This window comes from Callorhinchus milii, unplaced genomic scaffold (genome assembly GCF_018977255.1).
Source record: "Callorhinchus milii isolate IMCB2004 unplaced genomic scaffold, IMCB_Cmil_1.0 Scaffold22, whole genome shotgun sequence".
Taxonomy (NCBI): Eukaryota; Metazoa; Chordata; class Chondrichthyes; order Chimaeriformes; family Callorhinchidae; genus Callorhinchus; species Callorhinchus milii.
The window spans coordinates 5,324,892-5,349,562 of NW_024704763.1; the positions used below are offsets into that span (position 1 = coordinate 5,324,892).

The window sequence follows — 24,671 nt, forward strand, 5'->3', positions numbered from 1 at the left end:
TGCTGGATGATGTACATTCAACTAGATTTGTTCCACATATTCTGCAACACATTCTTAGAAAATGCAGGTCTGATGTACCTATAATTTTCCAAGGTTTCCTACTGTATAAGCAAAATGAGCCCATGTGCTCCAATAGCAGAAATCCAGAGGTTGGAATGAAGATGTGTAAAGTCGGTCCCAATAGGGCGTGAGTCAGGTCTCATTCAATTACTGTAATTTTGTTTCATGTACAGTAGGTGCAACCAGGGAGTGTTGGCACAGCCCAGAGTTAGGAATGCTGTTTCAAAGTATTCTCCTCCTTTGACTCAGCACATAATTCCCTCTACGGTTCAATGCTTGCATCGCTGCCAAGTTTTAGATCATTTCCCTGAATACAGTCCTCAGGCATCCACAAGGACTCCATGATAGATCCAATGAATGTTCTCAGATTTCCAGTTGTCTCCACTAAAGTGGATTGGCACAAAGATTCTTTGGGAGAATTTGTCCCAACCTGCCCTATGGCTTTGAGATTCGATGTTCTGTTCAGACTGAATGGGGAAATTAATGTTTGTTCCATGGATGTTTGCCAGTGGTTGCTATCTTTGCGGAAGGCGCTTCACGCATAAATTGTGACCAGCACTTTCAGGGTTTTTCTCATTGCTTGCCACCCCCAGCCTCCAATCTGTAGCCCAGGGGGGGAGCCTTTGAGTCATGTTGCACTATTTAGTTCTTTAAATTGGATCTCGTTTTCGGAGCCAAATTGAATTTAACAGTCTGGGAGCATTTCTGTTTAACTTAATTAGGTTGCTTGGCTTACCGCCTGTACATATTTCTAAGTTGTTTGGATTGAATTGGATCAAGATATTTTATACCTTGCATTATAATAGTAATGCATTTATAATAACTATGTCTTACTTTGGCCTCCGTGAAACTCATTTTGGGACTATTTAAAAGATGTTGTCCCAGTTGGATACTGAGTTTTTGGCAACTTGCGATACAGAGGGGAATAATCCTGGTCAAATGCCAATGGATCAGATCTATTGCTGGGCATTTTTGGAAGGATTTCTCCACTCTGCAGGCAGGTTTCCACCTCCACAGTGAAAAACATCAGGGCATTTGTCAAAATAAATTTGTATTCTAGCACTGGACTTGCAGTGCATATTTTTCTTCTCTTTTTCCGTAATGAAGAAAATGACAAGTTTTCTCAGATCAGTGAGCTCAGATTCTCACTCATCTAATTCTCTCCAGTGATTTCACTCTTCCCAAAGGCACACAGGTCATTCCTCACAGGATTTAGATGCTGAAAGTAAATGACTGGATCTGAATTTGGTGTTCAGTCTTCAGATGTGGATTTAGATGCAACAGGCATTTGTCTCACAAACCTCTAGAATCAGGAGTAAACTTCAGATCATAGTCTAGGCTGGCATTCAGTACAGTGCTGGAATAATGTTGCATTCCCTAAAATGCTTCCTTCGAATGAGAATATAAACATAAAAACACAGTAAATCCTGCAAAGCACTTTGAGATGTTCTTCCAACGTGAAAGTCACTATGTTAAATTCAAGGAGTATTATTACTAAACCACCTTCCATTTGCTGTTCTTCAGTACGAAAGATTCTTTGACACTATTGGAAAAGAGAAGTAACTTTTGCTTGGTGCCTTGTCCTTGCGAGATAAATTGGTTGTTTTGAATACTTACAGTGCACAAAATCATTGCCATTTGCCTACAAAAGCAGTCACTATACTTGAAAGTAATTGCCCACAAAGTACTTTTGAGACATTTTGATGTGATAAGGCACTGTAAAAGTTTGTTTTTACATGACTAAATACAAGAGAAGGCAGCTATGCAAAGGGGAAAAAAGAAAGCCAGAAATGGAAAACGTTTAATTGCTGATTTTTTTATTATAAAAAAAACAAATTTGTTTCAAAACCACATCATGGTTAAAAAAAATAAAATATTTACTGGATTGATAGTGTGCTATAAACCACCCACGTTTGACATATAAAAAAATGATTTTATACGAGACACTTGACAACAAGAGATAAAACACATCAATGTTGCCAACAAAATGCACCCATGAATCTCTGGAACGTAGCCCAAGCCTGTGTATAGATACAGCATATAGAATACAACAGTCTAACATAGCAACTGGCCTAGAGTAAATAACGGAAAGTCAGACTATGAAATCACCAGCAAGTTAAGAAGTAAAAGTCACGGTAGGATTCAGATGCTTTAACCTATTTGGTACGGAGCAAACTGAACAAGGATTGGTCCTTTTAATTGGTCTGCAGCTCCAAAAGTCACCAGTTAAACAAGGTTCAGTATTTGAGGTCTCCAGCACTCACTGGGTAACTGTAGTTGTTCTCAGTAGTCACCAGATGGTGCACAAGGGAAAGATGGCTGTCAAGACTGCCCAGTAGAACCAAAGTTATGGATTTTGCTGTAAAGCCATTTTGTGTGACATCAATCAAACTTATTAAATCCTCAAAAGCTTCTATAAGAGTACCCATTGTTGTAATTTATTTCATTCCTTTGTACAACGTACTGGATTAAATGTACAATGTACTGGATTAAATGAACAATGTACTGGATCTAATTGCTTTCATAAAGTCCGGACATTTACTATTTCTGAAAGCAAATTTCACAGCCGCTTTGAAATAAAAAAAATTTAATAGCATAATTTCTGTCTCATTCACTATCCCCGTCTGCTCCAGGAGACTGGAACCGAAATGTCTGCTGTGCTGCTCAAAGGATAACTCCTGTCAGCAGCTCCTTAAGGTCAGCATTCTCAGCAGCTGTCAGTCCCCCCTCCCCTCTATCTGCAGAGTACAGATCCACCATGACCCACAGTGCCTTCAGATCCCATGGTATTCCTCATACTCTTCCATACCCCAATAATTCCAATACCCGTTCCTACTAACACCCACTGCACTCCCATACCCCACCCCTTTCACTGTAGAAAGAAGATACAAGAGTACAGGCAACACCGCATATTCTTCAAAAGGATAACAGCAAAAAATGTAGTCAAATTCCCATTATGGTGCAATTGCAAGATCCCTCCAAGGAGAAACCAATATCCCTGAATAACACAATAAAACTGACGTGTCACAATCGCGGAATTTTTCAGAGAGGTTCAAGTAGAAAACAGAGAAGCAACACATTAAACATTTTATGTTCAGCCTCTTGTACCTAGTAATTGTTGCCGCAGAGGATGAAATTTGCCCTGCAGTTACTACACTTAAACCATTAGCCTCCACCAAAGGGGTCGCAGTACGTTTACAGTGTGCACATGGCAGTAACAGTGAGGGCCACTTGAGGGAGTAGCAACGCAAACTCGTGTTCAAATAGGAACCGTGATCACAATTGGCTTTCAAAACAAAAGGTATGGATTTTTCTTCCTTATTTTGGTAGCCGACATGCCTGAAATAAGCAGAAACTATGGGGTCACTTGGTCCAAGTAAAGCTACTTCTTCCTCTAAAGATGGTACCTCCATTCAGCAGCAATAAATTAAAACACAGAATGAACCCTAAGCAGGTGTTCACCGTACATCCATCCCCGGAAGCAAACACAGTCGCGGTCATCAAGGTCATTTATAACTTGGAGTGTATAGAAAGAGAAAGGGAAGAGCGAGAGTGACAGAGAAAGAGAGAGAGAGAGAGAAAGAGAGAGAGAAAGAGAAAGAGAACGAGTGAGTGAGAGAGACATACAGATAATCAGTGAGCATCTTTCCACTCAGAAGCTCATCTCATGGACTGTCAGGAAAGCTCTAATGAAGGAATGTTCACAGAATAAAAATTGATAAAAACTATGAAAACACGAGTTTGTATTTTTGGGGATATCTTTTTTGCTTTTGCATCCCTACTTGCCCATCGCATAAAGATAAAACAGAAGTAAAACGCAGATGCATTAAGAACTGCGACAAGTCCCTGTGCTTAACAGCAAACTTCTGTTCAGTTAATCCTGGCTGCGTGCATTGCACCAGTAGTGCAGCACGTGGAAGCATTACCTTATACAGTACACACATACATCCCCCTTCTTCAAGTTTACAAAATGTGAATTTGCACTAAACAGGTAAATTGTGCTTACCTGGCTCCGCACTTGCATAAAGAACACATTTATTATAAGGCTCACACTTCCAAACATTCATGCTCTCAATCCCTCCAACCCCCAGTTATTTCAGCACAGCCCTGTCTAAAGGTTAACGATACCCGAGACTGGCATGAAAGCTGTAAGTACCATCCCTGCCACCTACAGCACTTAAAAGCTTGGTATCACCCCCTCCCTCCCCCCCAACCTCCCCACCTAGTCTGCGATGCCTCTCCACGGCCCAGTCCTAATCTAACTGCGGATAAAATGTTTTAAATGCAAACTCTTGTTTAATCCATGTTACTGAGCAGTCAGCATCCAAACTCACTGCAGCTCAGAGTACAAGAGCCCTTCTGCTGAAATGGCATCCCCAAGTCCCACAGTCCGTATCGGGTGTTTGCAAATCAGTACAGGAGTGAAATAAAAGGAGATGTTTTCTCGTTGCCACATGTGCACAGGATCTGTTGGGGTCAGCACAATTTTCACCCGTTTCAGTGAGTCGTCTGTCCACGATGGAGAAAACTCCCTGGGAGCTTTGAGAATAAACTTCCTGTGATCGATGGTTGGGCCTCCGCAGGCTTGGATGCCAGCAGCCCGGGCACCGGCTGCCACCGCAGACATTTGGTTGGCCCAATAGCCATCAACCGTAGCCAGAATGTGATAGGCCAGGGTATGGAAGTGGATCCGGGTAAGATCGGAATCGCTTTCAGGCTCTATGCGTCCGTAGTTCTGCAGCATCCAGAAGATGATATCACTGACCTTTCCAACATCTGGGATTCCATCCCAGGAAGCTTGTGAGGAGTAAGGTCCCAAACCGGACTGGCTGATGAACAGCAGCTCCTGCTCGTTCAGTCCGACAGAGTTCACAATCGGAAGAATCTGCTGAGAAGAACAAAGCCCAATAGTCAGCAGGCACAGACTGCCAGCTCGCTACTCGTGTGCAAGTGGAAAAGGACGGGAAGCCATTTCCATAAAACTTCTTCTCGTCTTACCCGCAGCACCGACTTCTATAAACCTGTAATGATTAATATTGGGCAAAGCAGCCCTCAACATTCAGCCTAAACCCTGAGGTGTATTATCACTTCTAATCTTTTCCCCAGTTTTATCCTCATCTCACGTTCATGTGTGAGCACAGCAATGAATTCAACTGTGGTGGAATTGTACCTGAGCCCCCATCCAGTTTACATAAATTTAACATGACTTCCCTACATTTTATTCTTTTTCTGATATAAGGCCTTGTCCACCTGTACTGTGATTTTTGGTCTTGAGAATCTGAACCCTTTGATCCCTTTGCTCCTCCTCTACACCTCTTAGGATCTTTCCATCCAAGGTATAGTCATTTCTTTATTACGCATACCAAATTGAATCACTTCACATTTCTCCTTATAAAACTTAATCTGCCATCTATTTTATATGTATATAACATAATATATGTAATATATGGATTACATAAAAGTTTCCCTGTCAAAACCAAATTGTGCATTACACTGTTTTTGTCAAGCGCTTTGGAACATCCTCTCAACGTAAAAAATGCTTTATAAGTGTAAGTTGTATTCAATCGTTACCTGATGCAAAATGTCAGTCATGTAGGCCGGGTCTGTCATGCTCGCCAACTCCAGGTGTATTGGGACTTCATTAGAAATCTCTGAGATTAACAGACCAATCTGCAATTTTAGTGAGAGGAAAACAGGAGGTGGTACCCAATAAGAAGCTTTGCATTTGATACACATCAAAAACCTGCACTTTGCAGGTGACTGTCACACAATGATATCCCAGGAAAAAATGCAAAAATTCCCTTCTCATTTTGAATTTGTGTCACTGGATCTTTAACGTTCATCTAAGAGGCAACGTTTAACCTCTCACATGAAGGGCAACACGTCCAATAATGTAGCATTCCCTCAGCACTCCATTTTGAGTGTCAGCTTTGGTTGAACTTAAAAATCCTGTTATGGAGCTTGAACCCATAATCCTCTAACTATAACTAACTGTTAGGAAATAGACAACAAAGGGGTAAGGGTATTTGAGAACTATATCACTGGTTAAAACAAAGGTACCTCAACTTGCACAGAAATTCTGTATGTACATCCTTCAAAGCACCTATTGGAATGTACTTTACAGATTAACGAGGGTGAATGTCACCAATGCTTTCTATGTCCTGGAAATAGAACTCAGTTTTACTCTACACTGACCAGCCAAGGACTGAGGCATCTTCTCAGTCAAGAAAAGCATCTAGTAGAGAGCATGCAACAAATAAAAACTGCAACCCTTTGTACAAAGTGCACATTGGTTCTCCAATATAGTGTGGTTGCGCTCAGTGGAAGTGTCCCTCTAAACAGAAAGAGCGGAAAGAGCAAGTCTCCCTGGATTATCTCACATTTCCCCCTCCTCTAAATGTGTGTTCACAGAATGAGCAGAATACTACATGTTGTTTTCTGACTCTTGTTGAGGGATACTGTTCACTCACCTCATTATTCTCCTTAACCTTAATACTCATATAACTCTCGAATAATTCAGCTGCTCATGCAGGTTTTGCTTTACCTCCTGAAGTCGTTTCTCACGCATTTCCTTTTCTTGTCCTTCCATCATGTGCAACCCAGATAACACAATCAGTTCAGGATTGAATTCTTCCAGACTTCCCACAAAGGCCTCCATCATGTTCATCTCATTGTTGGACACATCATGTGAGAAGATGAAGCGATTGGCTTGAGGAGCTTTTATCTCCCCCCAAGATTCTCCTGCAACAAACAAGGGCATTTGTACTTTACAAATGAAAGATAGGCGAGTCCTCTGTGCATGCTTGGATTGCCACGACACATGTTTCCTTCCCCAAATCCTTCCAGATTCCTGCAGATCAATAGTCGCAAAAAATAATCTGTGGCTGCATTAACCAATATGAGCATTCGTTTCTGTGAACCCAGCTTTCCAAATAGCGGTAGCAGAAACCAAGAGACGCTCCAGAAAATCAGCCAACTTTGCTCCTGAGCCTTTCTCGTGGTCCCTTATCCAACGAGTGGAGAACACACAAAAAAGAAATTCCGGTTTGCACATGCACAAATGGCTCAACTCTCAAAATGCATCGAATATCATTGGATCCAATTATTCGGACGTTTGACCACCGAACCTGAGCTCCTGTATAGGTGATCCAATTCTGGTTGGAATCTTGGGAAATGTGGTGCTCGGAAATGCAGTCATTTTGAATGTGGAGTTGCCTCCTAAAAGATGTGTCGATATGTGGGGGAGGGGAAGCTTCAGTTTCAGGTTATCAGTATCAGATATCATGGCTCTGGAACCCCTAGGATTCCAATTTGCTGAATTTGTCCAAGAATCAAGAGTTGTTGAATATATGAACCCAAACCACAACCACTTGCAATAATTTGTAGCTTCATCTCTCAAATCAGACATAATAATAATCCTGGCATTTGGTAAAGTGCCTTATCATGTCGGAAGGATTCACAGGATCCACTGTGAAATGAAGTGACTGTTTATTTGTAGGCAAAACCTGCAGCACAATTGCGCACAGCAATGTCCCGCAAGCAGCCATACAGGGTACAGACATGTTTAAGAATGATTCAAATGTTGGATAAAGCCAAACACTCTGTTCTTCACTCACCTGCCTGGTATTCTAGAATCAGATGATACTCATCCACTTCTTGCAGAGATTCTGGTGGGACAATAATCCGATCATCCAGGAGTTCATGGAGTTTGGGACCCACTGGCCCACATAACAGCACCTGTAACGGAAACAACACCCATAAGAAACATTAGACCTGATTCCATGTTAGAATAGCAGCTGCACGATGAACAATTATCCATGTGTTGTTTTATGCACTACAGCTCCAAAGCAAATGTGATGCCATGAAAAATCATATTAGGTTCTCAGGTATTTACAAGTACAGTGGACAGCTAGTGATTTTACACCATACATCCACCCAGTGAACTGCCAACTGGTGACCTTCCATCCAATGGAATAGATGGCGCTCCCTGAACCTTTGCTTTAATACACTTGTGATAGGAAACTTGTCTCTCTTTTTAAGTGTATATATAAGTACTGTAACTGACGCATACATGTCTACACTACTCACTTACATTTACCATTGCTACTTTTACGTCTTCCCGATGTAAAAGGCACTATATAAATATAATATTGTTGTTGTTTTAGAGGCCAGAAATCCCACATTTCAACCACTCGTATCACTGGAACGTGGAACTTTCTGCCACAAACCTTGGTTGAAGCGAAGTCCATAAATACCTTTAAAACTGATTTAAACAAATACCTAAACAATACAAAGGGTGTGGGGTTTCAGCTGGAGTGTGGGATTAGGCGATTGATGAGGAGGAAAACACCAGCATAGTTAAATGGGCTGTTTCTGTGCTGTAACATTCTATTATTCTGACACTTGTGGACCCAGTGTTGCATCTTTAACAGAAAGCATTAACAGACTGACCGACAGGTTTGAGTGTGTCACCATCTTATGTCCAATGAGAGCTGCATTGCCTCCAACAAAGTGCTGCAAAAGAAAAAGGAGTTAATTAAACGAAAGCTCAGTGCAATTCATCAGTAAACATCTCTCCCTCTCGTCTCCCATTTGTTTTGTTTACATTGAAGTTCTATTAAAACAAATTCATCCAGGAAATGAACAAATATTCTCTCTCTGACTGGTCAGAATAGGTGCAGCAAAAAAACAACTGAACCAGAAAGCCATAGTTTTGAACCCCAGTCTCTGAGAGAGAGCTGGTCTCAACAATGGCAGCTATTAAGAGTCATAAAGCACCTTAACTGTCCTGGTCTACAGAAGGGGAAAATCAGCCAGAATCTCTGTTCCTAATTATTACTCAGTGACCTTCTGCCTTAAAGGCAGAATGAGTGTTGAGTGTTTACTGAGGTGAGTGTTTACTGAAGGTGGGTTTAGGCTGCAATGCCTCCAAAGTCAAACAGCCTCTGGCAATTTAGGTAAAGATCTTTGGAACCATATATCATCCTTTTAAAAAAAAACTCAAGCACCTTGAAGAGGGCAAGATGCAGGCAGCAAGATGTATTTCGTTTAAAAAGAAGAACGCGATTCTGTCGTACGTTGCAGCATAGGAACATGAGTAGGCCATTCAGCCCATCAAGCAGGTTCCGCCATTTAATTAGATCATTGCTGATCTGTATCTTTACTAGAATTTCAAATCCAATTTCCTGCTACTTCCCCGTATCCCTTAATACCCCGACCTACCAAAAATCTGTCAATCTCTTTCTTGAAGGTGTGGATGGATCCAGCATCCACAAACTTTTGGGGGAGAGATTTCCAGATTTCTACCACCCTTTGAGTGAAAAAATGCTTCCTAATTTCACTCTTAAATGGTCTGGTTCTAATTTTAAGACTATGCCCCCTTGCTTTGCATTCCCCCAACATAGGAAATAGCTTTTCTGCATCTACCCTATCAAATCCCTTTATCAACCTAAAAACTTCTATCAAATCATCCTTCAATCTTCTAAACTCGAGGGAATATAATCCAAGTTTACGCAGCCTTTCCTCGTAACTTAACCCTTTTTGACCTGGTAACATTCTGGTGAACCTGCGCTGCACCCCCTCCAAGGCCAATATATCTTTCCTGAGGTGTGGTGCCCAAAACTGAACGCAGTACTCCAGGTGGGGTCTGACTAATACTTTATACAGCATCATTTCTTCCCCTTTGTATTCCAGGCCTCTCGAGATAAAGGCCAACATACTATTTGCCTTTTTGATTATGTTTTGCATTTGGGAACTAGTTTTACGATTTGTGGATATAGACATCCAAATCTTTTTGCTCTTCCACAGCTTTTAATTTCTCCCCGTTAAGAAAGTATTTTGCCCTATCTTTTTTCGGTCCATAGTGGATGACCTCGCACTTCCCTACATTGAACTCCAACGGCCACAGCTTTGCCCACTCACTTAATCTGTCCAAGTCCCTCTGCAACTTCCTACTCCCATCTTCACTACTTGTACCTCCTTTCCTCGTGTCATCCACAAACTTGCAGATAAAACTTTCTATTTCTTCATCCAAGTCATTTATGTATATGGCAAAAACCTGAGGTCCCCATACAGACCCCTGGGGGACACCACTTGTCACGTCCCCCCAATCAGAGAGCATTCCCTTAATCCCTACCCTCTGCTTTCTGCCTCCCAAGCAATTGCGACGCCACGTCACAAGGTTCCCCCCCGATTCCGTGCGCTTCGATTTTCTGCTAATAATCTTGCGCGCGGAACCTTATCAAATGCCTTCCGAAGGTCCACGTAAAAACGACGTCCGTCGGCGCTCTCTTAGCGACGACCGTTTTAGTGACTTCCTCAAAAAAAAAATTCAACCGGAATTGGTTAAGCGCGACCTGTCCGGGGATCCAGAGATCCAGAGCAGAATGGAAGAGCGGGTACTTCAGCAGCAGATTCCCTGAGTGGCTCCCAAACCCCCTGATAAAAGGAGACTGACCCCCAAAACCCCCCCTTTTTTTTCTTGATCAGAAGAAAAATACACACACAACACAACACACACACACAACACATACACACACACAGGTCCAGACTTCTCCTTTCGAAACACATCCCCAGTTTACACGGTGGGGAGAGAGCGAAGGGGAAACCACTAATCTTTTTTTTTGACGAGTGACCTTTTTTTCCCCCTCAGCGGCTGCTCCTCTCTCTCTCTCTCTCTCTCTGTCTCTCGCCTCTTAAAACTGCACCGAGTGAGGCCCGAGAGGCGCTTTCTGAACCGGGCGGAGCGGCCCTACCTTGGCCCCCGGCTGCACGGAAGCCGTCTGGGCGATGCTCAGGAACGCGTCCCTGTCCGCGAAGAGGCGCTCGGCGGCCGCGCCTCGGTCCATGAAGTGGGCGAAGGTGTCCTGCAGCTGCTCGCTGGAGTTCATGGCCTCGTGGTCGTGGCTGGTCCCCGGCACCAGCGACAGGGCTCGCAGGAGGCCGACCCCCGACACCACCACATCCACACAGGCGTTCACCCTGAGGGGGAGGGGGGGGGAGGCAGCCTCGTCAGCTCCGCGCTTACCACCGCCCGGGCTGCCCGTTACCGGCCCTCCCCGGTCGGCCCTCCCCCCCTCCTCCCCCCGGGCCCTCCCCCCCTCCTCCCCCCCCGGGCCCTCCCCCCTCCTCCCCCCCCGGGCCCTCCCCCCCTCCTCCCCCCCGGGCCCTCACTCCCTCCCCACCTCCCCCCCCCCCGGGCCCTCACTCCCTCCCCCTCTCCTCCCCGCAGTCGGACCCGCCTTCACTCACCCCACGGCGACTCGGGTCCAGCCCACGCGAGGCGCCACGATGAGCGAGTCCCAGGCCTCGGACACCACCTCCTCCACCGGCCGCAGCACCGACAGGCGGCACAGGCCGTCCGACAGGAAGCGCAGCAGCGCCCGCGGCAGCTCGTCATCCGAGAAGTACACGTAGGACACGGCGAGCAGAGCGGTGAGCAGCGCCCAGCGCCACATGGCGGGGAGCGGCGGGAGAGGGGGAGGTGTCGGGATCGGGACGAGACAGACCGGCGGAGGAGGAGGGAGACCGGGAACGGACCGGTGTTACCGCCTCTCCGCTCCCCCGGCCCTGCACTTCCGGTCTGAGCTCTGGCTTCCGGTTCCGGCCGCCGCCGCTTCACACGTCTTCCCCTTTTTCTCTGGCGCTGTTTCCCGGCGTTTGGGGCCGAGGCGGCAGTTCCCGTCACACGCGCTGAGACCCCTCGCAGCTCTGTCGCCAGAATATACCGGTTTATACTTCATTTTTTTTAAAAAAAATTAAAATAATACTGTTGATTGGGGTCCCTTCGACCCGCGGCTGTCTGCGGGACGTCGCGGTGCGCAATTGGCTGCCGCGCGTTTGGCCCCCGAAGATGTCCAGTCAATTCACTTTACAGTGTATCCTGTGAAGCACTTTGAGACGTCTCCAAGACCTGATAAGGCGCTGTATCAAATGCCAGGATTATTATTATTGTTATTATTATTATGCAGTGAATTCTTCTGGATAAAAGCCGCAGCCCGCCCCACCCGGGTCCGCAACTGCGCTCCCGGTGAGGTTATTTAACAGGAGCTCCATAAACTCGGGAAGAAAGGGTATTTTGGTATCTGGTACCTAAGAATCCTTGAATCTGATATCGCAGGAAAGCTCTCAAAGCGCTTCGCATGATATACTGTGCAGGGACTAAAAGCAACTGCTCTGCTATCCTTTATTTACACGACGCGGCCGGCTACTCCCCCTCTACTGTTCCTCCCTCGATGAGGAGACACAGACAGACGTACACTGGGCAACAACAACTTGCATTTACACAGCACGCCGAACGGCGTCTCGGAGCGTTTACACTGGGCACACGTTGACAGGACGCAGTCGGTGGTGTACACAGAGGCACTCAACATATACTACAAGAGCGCTCTAACAAGGTGTGCACAGTGCACGTTTGCAGGCTCCAGCTTTCCCCACAAGCAATGTGTCACATTGTATGTGATGCACGTGTTTGTCTGTCAGTGTCTCCCCATAAAGGGTGGAACAGCAGAGAGGGGAAAACACAGGACCAGATCAATAAATAAAAGAACCGGACCCGGTGGATAGAGACACCTCAATATCATCATCAGCACCGCCTTCGTAACGAGTACTACAGCCCGAACAGCACATTCCGTTACAAAATGTAACGACTCATCTTTCATTCACAGTTATAAGGGCCAACCACTCAGAATGCGGTTCCTCCCTCCACCTCCCCATAAAGGAGAGGAAGAACGATCATCAATGGCTGTGAGCTCTTGCACAGATGGCAACACCCACAGCCCGCTTCACGCTCAGAAGGAACCGCTCTGTCTCCTCCTCGTGGCTGGCGAAACCGAACAAGTTCAGAAAAACATTTCTCAGTTCAGAGACTATAGAAATGATCCCTAAAAGTATAGTCTTAACATCTCAACGCCCTTCATGGCCGCCTCATTGCAAACCCCTCCCCTTAAGGTAACGGTGAGTCCGACAGAACGGGGGCACTTTACAATATTTCATGGTATTTAACATTGACTCTGTGCAGCTCTTCTTTCTGATACTATTCAGACGCACATTTATGCCGCATTTTGTTTGCAGAAATGTACATTATCTATTACCCATCACCATCTAATTTGCATAGTGCTGACGTCATGCCTCTCTCTGAGGAGCTGATCCATTAGCAAATCTATAATTGATTACTGCACAATTAGTAACAGACACTATTCCATGTTATTTACTGCAATTGAAGAAACATTCAATGCTCAAATCATTGAAGCCGATGAAGAAAAATCAGTTAAGTGCTGGGATTTGGAGGAGAAGACTGTTAACAGTATTGGCCTCTGTTGAATCACTGTGGAATTACTGTCAGATATCCAGGCTTTGAGCTGTCACTGTATAGAACCGTTGCATTTGATACAGCTCCTTATCTCATCTTTGAGATGTTTCAAAGCGCTTCACAGAATATAATGTAAAGTGAATTGACTGTGTATTTTGGGGGGCAAAACGCAGCCGCCAATTGCTCACAGCTGTGTTCCAAAACAGTCGTGGACTGAGTAACCCAATTTTTAAATTTATTTTTGTTTTGAAGGGATTATTAACCCCTGAAAAGCAATCCGCCAATCGACTAACAACCGGGTTCCTACTTACTGCTAAGTAAACAGGCGTGTGGAAGTAAGGAAATTTGCCCAACTCGGGAATTCAACCCAAGTCCTTCGCTTGCAAGACGAGTATGGTCACCACAAAGGTACCTGTCCAATACGGTTCCAAAGGTGAATCTGTTGGTCTACCAACTTCAGCTTGATGCTTTCCTGAATGTATAGAGTCGATCTCTTATCATAAAGGACGGCAGTGGTACTCGGTAATTTGGCTTTGGAAAAAGGCATGGATGTCGACAGTCTCTCTGCTATCGGGAAGACCCCAACCAGTCCTTGCTACAAATATAATGATCTTATCTATCATTTGGATTCCTGTAGCTCAGTGGTTAGAGCACTCCCCTCCCAAGCAGAGATTCCCTGCAGGGCGAAATGTTGGGTAAGTTTCCTTACTCCACACTCCTCTGTTTATTTAATAGTAAGTTTACCCAACAGTAAATAGAAACTATTTGTTAAATCGAATTGGCTGTTGTGTTTTGCCCATCAACATAAAGTCAATTCACTTTACACTGTATTCTGTGAAGCACTTCCAGACGTCTGGAAGACATGAATAGCACTGTCAACCAATGCAACAATCACTGTTATTCATTCAGTTATAAGGGCCAACCACTCAGAATGCGGTTCCTCCCTCCACCTCCCCATAAAGGAGAGGAAGAACGATCATCAATGGCTGTGAGCTCTTGCACAGATGGCAACACCCACAGCCCGCTTCACGCTCAGAAGGAACCGCTCTGTCTCCTCCTCGTGGCTGGCGAAACCGACCAAGTTCAGAAAAACATTTCTCAGTTCAGAGACTATAGAAATGATCCCTAAAAGTATAGTCTTAACATCTCAACGCCCTTCATGGCCGCCTCATTGCAAACCCCTCCCCTTAAGGTAACGGTGAGTCCGACAGAACGGGGGCACTTTCCAATATTTCATGGTGTTTAACATTGACTCTGTGCAGCTCTTCTTTCTGATACTATTTCGATGCACATTTATGCCGCATTTTGTTTGCAGAAATGTACATTATCTATTACCCATCACCATCTAATTTGCATAGTGCTGACGCCATGCCTCTCTCTGAGGAGCTGATCCATTAGCAAATCTATAATTGATTACTGCACAATTAGTAACAGACACTATTCCATGTTATTTACTGCAATTGAAGAAACATTCAATGGCTCAAATCATTGAAGCCGATGAAGAAAAATTAGTTAAGTGCTGGGATTTGGAGGAGAAGACTGTTAACGGTATTGCCCTCTGTTGAATCATTGTGGAATTACTGTCAGATATCCAGGCTTTGAGCTGTCACTGTATAGAACCGTTGCATTTGATACAGCTCCTTATCTCATCTTTGAGATGTTTCAAAGCGCTTCACAGAATATAATGTAAAGTGAATTGACTGTGTATTTTGGGGGGCAAAACGCAGCCTCCAATTGCTCACAGCTGTGTTCCAAAACAGTCGTGGACTGAGTAACCCAATTTTTAAATTTATTTTTGTTTTGAAGGGATTATTAACCCCTGAAAAGCAATCCGCCAATCGACTAACAACCGGGTTCATACTTACTGCTAAGTAAACAGGCGTGTGGAAGTAAGGAAATTTGCCCAACTCGGGAATTCAACCCAAGTCCTTCGCTTGCAAGACGAGTATGGTCACCACAAAGGTACCTGTCCAATACGGTTCCAAAGGTGAATCTGTTGGTCTACCAACTTCAGCTTGATGCTTTCCTGAATGTATAGAGTCGATCTCCTGTTATAAAGGGCGGCAGTGGTATTCGGCAATTTGGCTTTGGAAAAAGGCATGGATGTCGACAGTCTCTCTGCTATCGGGAAGACCCCAACCAGTCCTTGCTACAAATATAATGATCTTATCTATCATTTGGATTCCTGTAGCTCAGTGGTTAGAGCACTCCCCTCCCAAGCAGAGATTCCCTGCAGGGCGAAATGTTGGGTAAGTTTCCTTACTCCACACTCCTCTGTTTATTTAATAGTAAGTTTACCCAACAGTAAATAGAAACTATTTGTTAAATCGAATTGGCTGTTGTGTTTTGCCCATCAATATACAGTCAATTCACTTTACACTATATTCTGTGAAGCACTTCCAGACTTCTGGAAGACATGAATAGCACTGTCAACCAATGCAACAATCACTGCTATTCATTCAGTTATAAGGGCCAACCACTCAGAATGCGGTTCCTCCCTCCACCTCCCCATAAAGGAGAGGAAGAACGATCATCAATGGCTGTGAGCTCTTGCACAGATGGCAACACCCACAGCCCGCTTCACGCTCAGAAGGAACCGCTCTGTCTCCTCCTCGTGGCTGGCGAAACCGACCAAGTTCAGAAAAACATTTCTCAGTTCAGAGACTATAGAAATGATCCCTAAAAGTATAGTCTTAACATCTCAACGCCCTTCATGGCCGCCTCATTGCAAACCCCTCCCCTTAAGGTAACGGTGAGTCCGACAGAACGGGGGCACTTTCCAATATTTCATGGTGTTTAACATTGACTCTGTGCAGCTCTTCTTTCTGATACTATTTAGATGCACATTTATGCCGCATTTTGTTTGCAGAAATGTACATTATCTATTACCCACCACCATCTAATTTGCATCGTGCTGACGCCATGCCTCTCTCTGAGGAGCTGATCCATTAGCAAATCTATAATTGATTACTGCACAATTAGTAACAGACACTATTCCATGTTATTTACTGCAATTGAAGAAACATTCAATGGCTCAAATCATTGAAGCCGATGAAGAAAAATTAGTTAAGTGCTGGGATTTGGAGGAGAAGACTGTTAACGGTATTGCCCTCTGTTGAATCATTGTGGAATTACTGTCAGATATCCAGGCTTTGAGCTGTCACTGTATAGAACCGTTGCATTTGATACAGCTCCTTATCTCATCTTTGAGATGTTTCAAAGCGCTTCACAGAATATAATGTAAAGTGAATTGACTGTGTATTTTGGGGGGCAAAACGCAGCCTCCAATTGCTCACAGCTGTGTTCCAAAACAGTCGTGGACTGAGTAACCCAATTTTTAAATTTATTTTTGTTTTGAAGGGATTATTAACCCCTGAAAAGCAATCCGTCAATCAACTAACAACCGGGTTCATACTTACTGCTAAGTAAACAGGCGTGTGGAAGTAAGGAAATTTGCCCAACTCGGGAATTCAACCCAAGTCCTTTCGCTTGCAAGACGAGTATGGTCACCACAAAGGTACCTGTCCAATACGGTTCCAAAGGTGAACCTGTTGGTCTACCAACTTCAGCTTGATGCTTTCCTGAATGTATTGAGTCGATCTCCTATCATAAAGGACGGCAGTGGTACTCGGCAATTTGGCTTTAGAAAAAGACATGGATGTCTACAGTCGCTGTGCTCTCGGGAAGACCCCAACCAGTCCTTGCTAGAAATATAATGATCTTATCTTTCATTTGGATTCCTGTAGCCCAGTGGTTAGAGCACTCCCCTCCCAAGCAGAGATTCCCTGCAGGGCGAAATGTTGGGTAAGTTTCCTTACTCCACACTCCTCTGTTTATTTAGTAGTAGGTTTACCCAACAGTAAATAGAAACTCATTGTTAAATCGATTTGGATGGTGTGTGTTTTGCCCATCACTATACAGTCAATTCACTTAACAGTATATTCTGTGAAGCACTTCTAGACGTCTGGAAGACGTGAATAGCACTGTCAACCAATGCAACAATCACTGTTATTCATTCAGTTATAAGGGCCAACCACTCAGAATGCGGTTCCTCCCTCCACCTCCCCATAAAGGAGAGGAAGAACGATCATCAATGGCTGTGAGCTCTTGCACAGATGGCAACACCCACAGCCCGCTTCACGCTCAGAAGGAACCGCTCTGTCTCCTCCTCGTGGCTGGCGAAACCGACCAAGTTCAGAAAAACATTTCTCAGTTCAGAGACTATAGAAATGATCCCTAAAAGTATAGTCTTAACATCTCAACGCCCTTCATGGCCGCCTCATTGCAAACCCCTCCCCTTAAGGTAACGGTGAGTCCGACAGAACGGGGGCACTTTCCAATATTTCATGGTGTTTAACATTGACTCTGTGCAGCTCTTCTTTCTGATACTATTCAGACGCACGTTTTATGCCGCATTTTGTTTGCAGAAATGTACATTATCTATTACCCATCACCATCTAATTTGCATAGTGCTGACGCCATGCCTCTCTCTGAGGAGCTGATCCATTAGCAAATCTATAATTGATTACTGCACAATTAGTAACAGACACTATTCCATGTTATTTACTGCAATTGAAGAAACATTCAATGCTCAAATCATTGAAGCCGATGAAGAAAAATCAGTTAAGTGCTGGGATTTGGAGGAGAAGACTGTTAACGGTATTGCCCTCTGTTGAATCACTGTGGAATTACTGTCAGATATCCAGGCTTTGAGCTGTCACTGTATAGAACCGTTGCATTTGATACAGCTCCTTATCTCATCTTTGAGATGTTTCAAAGCACTTCACAGAATATAATGTAAAGTGAATTGACTGTGTATTTTGGGGGGCAAAACGCAGCCGCCAATTGCTCACAGCTGTGTTCCAAAACAGTCGTGGACTGAGTAACCCAATTTTTAAATTTGTTTTTGTTTTGAAGGGATTATTAACCCCTAAAAAGGAATCCGCCAATCGACTAACAACCGGGTTCCTACTTACTGCTAAGTAAACAGGCGTGTGGAAGTAAGGAAATTTGCCCAACTCGGGAATTCAACCCAAGTCCTTTCACTTGCGAGACGAGTATGGTCACCACAAATGTACCTGTCCAATACGGTTCCAAAGGTGAATCTGTTGGTCTACCAACTTCAGCTTGATGCTTTCCTGAATGTATAGAGTCGATCTCCTGTTATAAAGGGCGGCAGTGGTATTCGGCAATTTGGCTTTGGAAAAAGGCATGGATGTCGACAGTCTCTCTGCTATCGGGAAGACCCCAACCAGTCCTTGCTACAAATATAATGATCTTATCTATCATTTGGATTCCTGTAGCTCAGTGGTTAGAGCACTCCCCTCCCAAGCAGAGATTCCCTGCAGGGCGAAATGTTGGGTAAGTTACCTTACTCCACACTCCTCTGTTTATTTAATAGTAAGTTTACCCAACAGTAAATAGAAACTATTTGTTAAATCGAATTGGCTGTTGTGTTTTGCCCATCAACATAAAGTCAATTCACTTTACACTGTATTCTGTGAAGCACTTCCAGACTTCTTGAAGACATGAATAGCACTGTCAACCAATGCAACAATCACTGTTATTCATTCAGTTATAAGGGCCAACCACTCAGAATGCGGTTCCTCCCTCCACCTCCCCATAAAGGAGAGGAAGAACGATCATCAATGGCTGTGAGCTCTTGCACAGATGGCAACACCCACAGCCCGCTTCACGCTCAGAAGGAACCGCTCTGTCTCCTCCTCGTGGCTGGCGAAACCGACCAAGTTCAGAAAAACATTTCTCAGTTCAGAGACTATAGAAATGATCCCTAAAAGTATAGTCTTAACATCTCAACGCCCTTCATGGCCGCCTCATTGCAAACCCCTCCCCTTAAGGTAACGGTGAGTCCGACAGAACGGGGGCACTTTCCAATATTTCATGGTGTTTAACATTGACTCTGTGCAGCTCTTCTTTCTGATACTATTTCGATGTACATTTATGCCGCATTTTGTTTGCAGAAATGTACATTATCTATTGTCCATCACCATCTAATTTGCATCGTGCTGACGCCATGCCTCTCTCTGAAGAGCTGATGCATCCATAACCAATTGTTGCCCAATTTTTTTGCACAAAAAAAAGGAACAGACACTATTCCATGTTAACTGTCATTGAAGAAACATTCAATGGCTCAAACCATTGAAGCTGATGAAGAAAAATCAGTTAAGTGCTAGGATTTGGAGGAGAAGACTGTTAATGGTATCGCCCTCTGTTGAATCACTGTGGAATTACCTCAGATATCCAGGCTTTGAGCTGTCGCTGTTTAGAAACCTTGCATTTGATATAATAATAATCCTTGCATTTGATATAGCCCCTTATCTCGACTTCGAGATGTCTCAAAGCGCTTCACAGATTGTACTGTAAAGTTAATTGACTGTGTATTTTGGGGTCGAAATGGGGCAGCCAATTGCTCACAGCAGTGTTCCAAACAGTCGTGGATGATTAAGCCAATTTTTAATTTAGTTTTGTTTTGAAGGATTATTACCCCCTGAAAAGCAATCCGCCAATTGACTAACAACCAAATTCCTACTTACTGCTAACTAAACAGGCGTGTGGAAGTAAAGAAATTTGCCCAACTCGGGTTTAAACCCAGGTCTTCTCACTTGCGAGGCCAGTGCGGTACCTACGAAGCTACGTCGCCAATACGGTTCCAAAAGTGAACCTGTTGGTCTTCAGCCTAATGTTTTGTGGAATGTATAGAGTCGATCTCCTATTATAATGGGTGGCAGTGGTACTGAGCAATTTGGCATGGATGCCTGTGTTCGCTCTGGTGTCAGGAAGCCCCCAGCCCACCCTGCTACAAATGTAATGATCTTATCTTTCATCTGGAGTCCTGTAGCTCGGTGGTTGGAGCACTCCCCTCCCAAGGGGTTCTATTCCCTGCACCGCAAAATGTTGGGTAAGTTTCCTTACACAGTAAGCAGTAAATCGATTGGGATGGTGTGTGTTTTGGCTGCAAGTATATACGTACAGTAAATTCACTTTACAGTATATTCTGTGAAGCACTTCCAAACTTCTGGAAGACATGAATAGCACTATCAACCAATGCAACAATCACTATTATTCATTCAGTTATAAGGGCCAACCACTCAGAATACGGTTCCTCCCTCCACCTCCCCATAAAGGAGAGGAAGAACGATCATCAATGGCTGTGAGCTCTTGCACAGATGGCAACACCCACAGCCCGCTTCACGCTCAGAAGGAACCGCTCTGTCTCCTCCTCGTGGCTGGCGAAACCGAACAAGTTCAGAAAAACATTTCTCAGTTCAGAGACTATAGAAATGATCCCTAAAAGTATAGTCTTAACATCTCACCGCCCTTCATGGCCGCCTCATTGCAAACCCCTCCCCTTAAGGTAACGGTGAGTCCGACAGAACGGGGGCACTTTCTAATATTTCATGGTGTTTAACATTGACTCTGTGCAGCTCTTCTTTCTGATACTATTCAGACGCACGTTTTATGCCGCATTTTGTTTGCACAAATGTACATTATCTATTACCCATCACCATCTAATTTGCATCGTGCTGACTCCATGCCTCTCTCTGAGGAGTTGATTTTTTTTGGAAACCCATCACTGTGCTTAATAGCCTCCAAACCAAAAGCTGAGATTTCCGTACATCCCACCTACACATGGAAATTCCAGACATAAATTGTTGGAATGGAATGCGCACTCTCTCCCTGGATGTACGTATCCTGCTTACCTAATTCTGGAAAGTATTAGGCGCATGTTGGCAGGAGCCAAGGCTTGGGGACCGCAGAGTGTGCGTTGGTACTGCTGGGGTCTGACCAGCTGAAACCATGTAGCCTGCCGTTGATATCGCTGTCTGGCAAGCTTTCCTGCTGCTTGTCCAGCGATGGTCGCCAAAACGATTGCTGCTTGATGCCACTTTTATCTTCCAATCAATTCTCTCAATGTTTTCCCTTGGGCCGTGCAACACCATAATTCCACACTTGGGTGTGGCTACCACCATGTTTCCCGAGCACAGAAGGTCCTCAGGTGAGCTCACCAGCAGCACAATATCGTCCATAAACAAGAGCTGTAATCCTGTCACAGAGGTCTGGAAAAGATGCACCAAGTTCTTCCCCCTAGATGCCATCCAACACATCGTTGATGAAAACATCGAGCAGGGTGGGTGACATAACCTTGCGTTACCCTCCTTTCTGGAGGGATAGGCTGTCGACCCTTACATGGATCTTGGAGCTGGAATACACATTCCAGATAAAATCCAGGATTCGGTCATGGACTCCCATGGCTTCCAGTTTCATCGGGGGGGGGGGCCCTCACGAGGCACGAGGTCGAAAGCCTTGCGAAAGTCCATGAATGCAATGTATGTGGGTTTCCCCTTAAGTCTTACCACGTTTTGCGATCTCATACAGAGCCACAACGTGTCCCACACGTTCCTCACAAGCCAGGAGCCTCCACCGGGTGAGATACCCGTCTGGCGATGACCCAAAGCAACACTTTAAGAGCCACTGAGATCCGTGCGATCCCTGCAATAGTTAAGGACCCGATCCATTAGCAAATCTCTAACTAATTGATGCACAATCATTTTTGAAAAAAGTGACAGACTTTCATGTTGTTCACTGAACCTTCAAAAAAAAGATTGAGTTTGTTTTCGGAAAAGGCCTGTTCGCTTACATTGGGTTTCGAGGTGGTTTCCCCCTCCGGGTCAGGTATTCGGTGCAGGATTTATAACAGCAGGATATTTGGGATTCGTTCCTTTTTTTTAAAAAAAATTATAATTTTTGAAACAAAATGTAAAATCACGAATTTCGTAAATCAATTTACAAATCACGTTTATCAATACAATTTCTACTCATTTATAAACCACAGTTATTTATCAATAAACAAACGATTGATTTATACATTTATCGAGAAACAAATTTTATTTATTTTTTAGAAAAGGATTTATTTCTAAATTAAAATGATTGAAAGCAAAAAAAATAAAATAAAAATAAAAATAAAAAAAACACCGCCCAATGCCGTGTCATTGCATTTCCGCAATGCCGTGACTCGGATTCGAACCGAGGTTGCTGCGGCCACAACGCAGAGTACTAACCACTATACGATCACGGCGAGCTACTCGGGCTTCGATCACCAGGCGAACGCGGCTCCACAAGAGTTTCGCACACAGGGCGCTGACGACATTAACCTTTTCTACGGCTTCGCCCCGCCCCGCCCCGCCGAGAGGAGTCGGACTTTGGCCGATATCGATCTCCGCTCTCGAATATTAATCACCAGAATTTCTCGGATGTCGATCGGACACCGACGCGCTCAACTGAGGGGATTCGCCTTTCATTTGAGTTCGTGTGCCCGCGGACCGGAAACGTGACTACAACTCCCAGAATGCGCTTCGAAATCGTGCGCACGCGTACCCCGTGCTCGGTCGGTGCACCCGTGATTGACAGCTCTGTGTGATTGACAGCTCTGTGTGATTGACAGCTCTGTGTGTTTTACGCTCACCGTTTCACCCACATTTCAGGATGAACTGCAAACCACCAGTAAAATTTTGTTTTTTTTTATCAGTGGCAGGATATGGAAGGCAGATTAGTCACTGAGGAGAGGGATTGTTTCCATTCAGTTCCTGTTAACTCTGCAAGTCAAAGCCCTAACAGATAGGGTGGTCCCAGCTGGACAAGATGGAAGCTCACCAGACAGTGCTTTCAATATGTGGTTTAGTTGGTTAAACACCAACAGTACCCCAGCACATGCAGTATGGGCCCCAGGCCTCGGTTTTTGCCAATCTGCATCTAATACCCTCTGGAATTAGGCAAGCAGGATCCTGTAGCTCCTGTTTGGAGTCCTGTAGCTCAGTGGTTAGAGCACTCGCCTTGCAAGTGAGACACTTGGTTTCAATTCCAGGCAGAGCGAAACCTTGGGTAAGTTTCCATGCTCCACACGCCTAATAATAATCCCTCCAAAACAAAACAATAATAAATTGATAATTTTCAATCCACGATGTTTGTGGGACACTGCTGTGCGCAATTGGCTGCTGCGTTTCGCCCACAAATATACGGTCAATTGACTTTACAATATATTCTGTGAAGCACTTTGAGACATCTAGAAGATGTGAAAAGTGCTATATCAAATGCAAGGATTATTATTATATTATTATATCCATCCCTCCAAGGAAAAGGTTTGCATTCCATTTTGGACACAGAAATTTCCAATGTGTAGGTGGCAGGCATGGAGCTCACAAGCGTCAGCCACCCGATGACCCCCCAAAAAATAAAAAACACATCAACTATTGAAGAGGAAACGATGCTTATGTGAGGGAGAAAAGAATAAAGAGGTGTATAGGAGAGGAGATTATAAGGGGTGGAGTTTATATTCCTGTAGAGTATAAATAGTGGTATAGACTAATTGCACCAAATAGCCTGTTTCTGTACTATCATTCTACATAATACACAATTCTATTTAAAATGCACAACCTAAAGTTTCAGATCCAAATGGTAACACAGTTTGATGCTAACAGATGATGCTAATAAATCTGCAGTTACATTTCTGAAAGCTTTATTACTTTCATGATAATAAAATGTACTTTACAAGAAATACCATTGCCTTTATGTTTCTGTGAAATAAGATTAACCTACGAAAGGTGTTTTGTAGCCATAAATTGTCACATTATTTAAATAAATGATTGACTGCAAATGATTGAAGTGCAAAATGTCCATCTAGTTATCTCAGTATGAACAACAATAATTTGCACTTATATCGTGTTTTGCACAATGGACTAGGAGCCCAACTACCACCCAGAGATAGCTTAATGTCCTCTCTGTGGGTCAGTGAGTCAGTTTTAATACATACGTATCAATTTCTATTGTCAGTCGAATACAGTACTCCTGATAACTTGACCCTGGTTTAACTTGTCACTACGACTTAAGTTATTATGCTGGCAATATCCCAGCCAAATTTATTTATGTATGCTTAACTTGCTACTCCAGATAATTTGTCAAAGAGTCCTTTTCCCTTGTTGTTCGAATTATGAATAGTTTAGAGTAATATTTACTCAGTGTAATGAGTGGCTGATTGACTTCAAACAACTCTTAAACTTTTATTTTATTCAATACAATAAAGAGTGATTAAAGGCAACTATCAAACAAGATGAAGTAACCTTGAGTTGTGAAACAACAACAACAAAATTACATTTGTGTAGCGCCTTTCACGTCAAGAGGACGTCCCAAAGCACTGGACAGACAGAGTTACGGACCCGAGCTGGGGGTTGGCGTGGGGGAGGGTGGAGGCCAGTGGGGGAAGCAGGGAAATCGAAAGCATGGTCGA

At 44.1% G+C, this 24,671-nt stretch overlaps 1 protein-coding gene and 7 non-coding genes across 9 annotated transcripts; all 8 read right to left on the reverse strand.

The window, feature by feature from the left end:
* Nucleotides 1-1,861: 1,861 nt before the first annotated feature.
* Nucleotides 1,862-11,622, reverse strand: adpgk (ADP-dependent glucokinase). 2 transcript variants are annotated; one of them, XM_042343026.1, is made up of 7 exons: nt 11,311-11,622; nt 10,815-11,040; nt 8,512-8,574; nt 7,677-7,797; nt 6,605-6,801; nt 5,632-5,730; nt 1,862-4,945 (listed from the first exon to the last, which is right to left on the reverse strand). In XM_042343026.1, exons 1-7 carry the CDS (start codon nt 11,514-11,516, stop codon nt 4,391-4,393), a joined length of 1,467 nt encoding a protein of 488 aa, XP_042198960.1. In that variant the 5' UTR covers nt 11,517-11,622; the 3' UTR covers nt 1,862-4,390. The 2 variants fall into 2 exon arrangements, with proteins under 2 accessions (XP_042198960.1, XP_042198959.1); XM_042343025.1 differs by having other exon boundaries at nt 1,862-4,948.
* Nucleotides 11,623-12,737: 1,115 nt separating this feature from the next.
* LOC121850596 lies at nt 12,738-12,957 on the reverse strand. The gene has a single exon (XR_006085677.1). It is a non-coding gene; the product is annotated as a small nucleolar RNA U3 (small nucleolar RNA).
* A 1,333-nt stretch (nt 12,958-14,290) lies between these two features.
* On the reverse strand, nt 14,291-14,510 carry LOC121850605. The gene has a single exon (XR_006085685.1). It is a non-coding gene; the product is annotated as a small nucleolar RNA U3 (small nucleolar RNA).
* Nucleotides 14,511-15,844: 1,334 nt separating this feature from the next.
* Nucleotides 15,845-16,064, reverse strand: LOC121850606. The gene has a single exon (XR_006085686.1). It is a non-coding gene; the product is annotated as a small nucleolar RNA U3 (small nucleolar RNA).
* Nucleotides 16,065-17,401: 1,337 nt separating this feature from the next.
* LOC121850607 lies at nt 17,402-17,621 on the reverse strand. Its single transcript, XR_006085687.1, has one exon. It is a non-coding gene; the product is annotated as a small nucleolar RNA U3 (small nucleolar RNA).
* Nucleotides 17,622-18,956: 1,335 nt separating this feature from the next.
* LOC121850595 lies at nt 18,957-19,176 on the reverse strand. The gene has a single exon (XR_006085676.1). It is a non-coding gene; the product is annotated as a small nucleolar RNA U3 (small nucleolar RNA).
* Nucleotides 19,177-20,473: 1,297 nt separating this feature from the next.
* LOC121850597 lies at nt 20,474-20,693 on the reverse strand. The gene has a single exon (XR_006085678.1). It is a non-coding gene; the product is annotated as a small nucleolar RNA U3 (small nucleolar RNA).
* A 1,701-nt stretch (nt 20,694-22,394) lies between these two features.
* Nucleotides 22,395-22,466, reverse strand: trnah-gug. The gene has a single exon. It is a non-coding gene; the product is annotated as a tRNA-His (tRNA).
* Between the last annotated feature and the right edge of the window lie 2,205 nt (nt 22,467-24,671).

What these genes read in the sequence shown, in the direction of transcription:
- adpgk (XM_042343025.1), bottom strand. Translation starts at nt 11,516, where the DNA reads ATGTGGCGCTGGGCGCTGCTCACCGCTCTGCTCGCCGTGTCCTACGTG. An exon ending in GTGAGAAACGACTTCAGGAG is followed by an intron (nt 5,731 to 6,604) that starts GTAAAGCAAAAC and finishes CTAAAATTGCAG; the next exon opens with ATTGGTCTGTTAATCTCAGA. An exon ending in TGACTGACATTTTGCATCAG is followed by an intron (nt 4,949 to 5,631) that starts GTAACGATTGAA and finishes TGTTCTTCTCAG; the next exon opens with CAGATTCTTCCGATTGTGAA.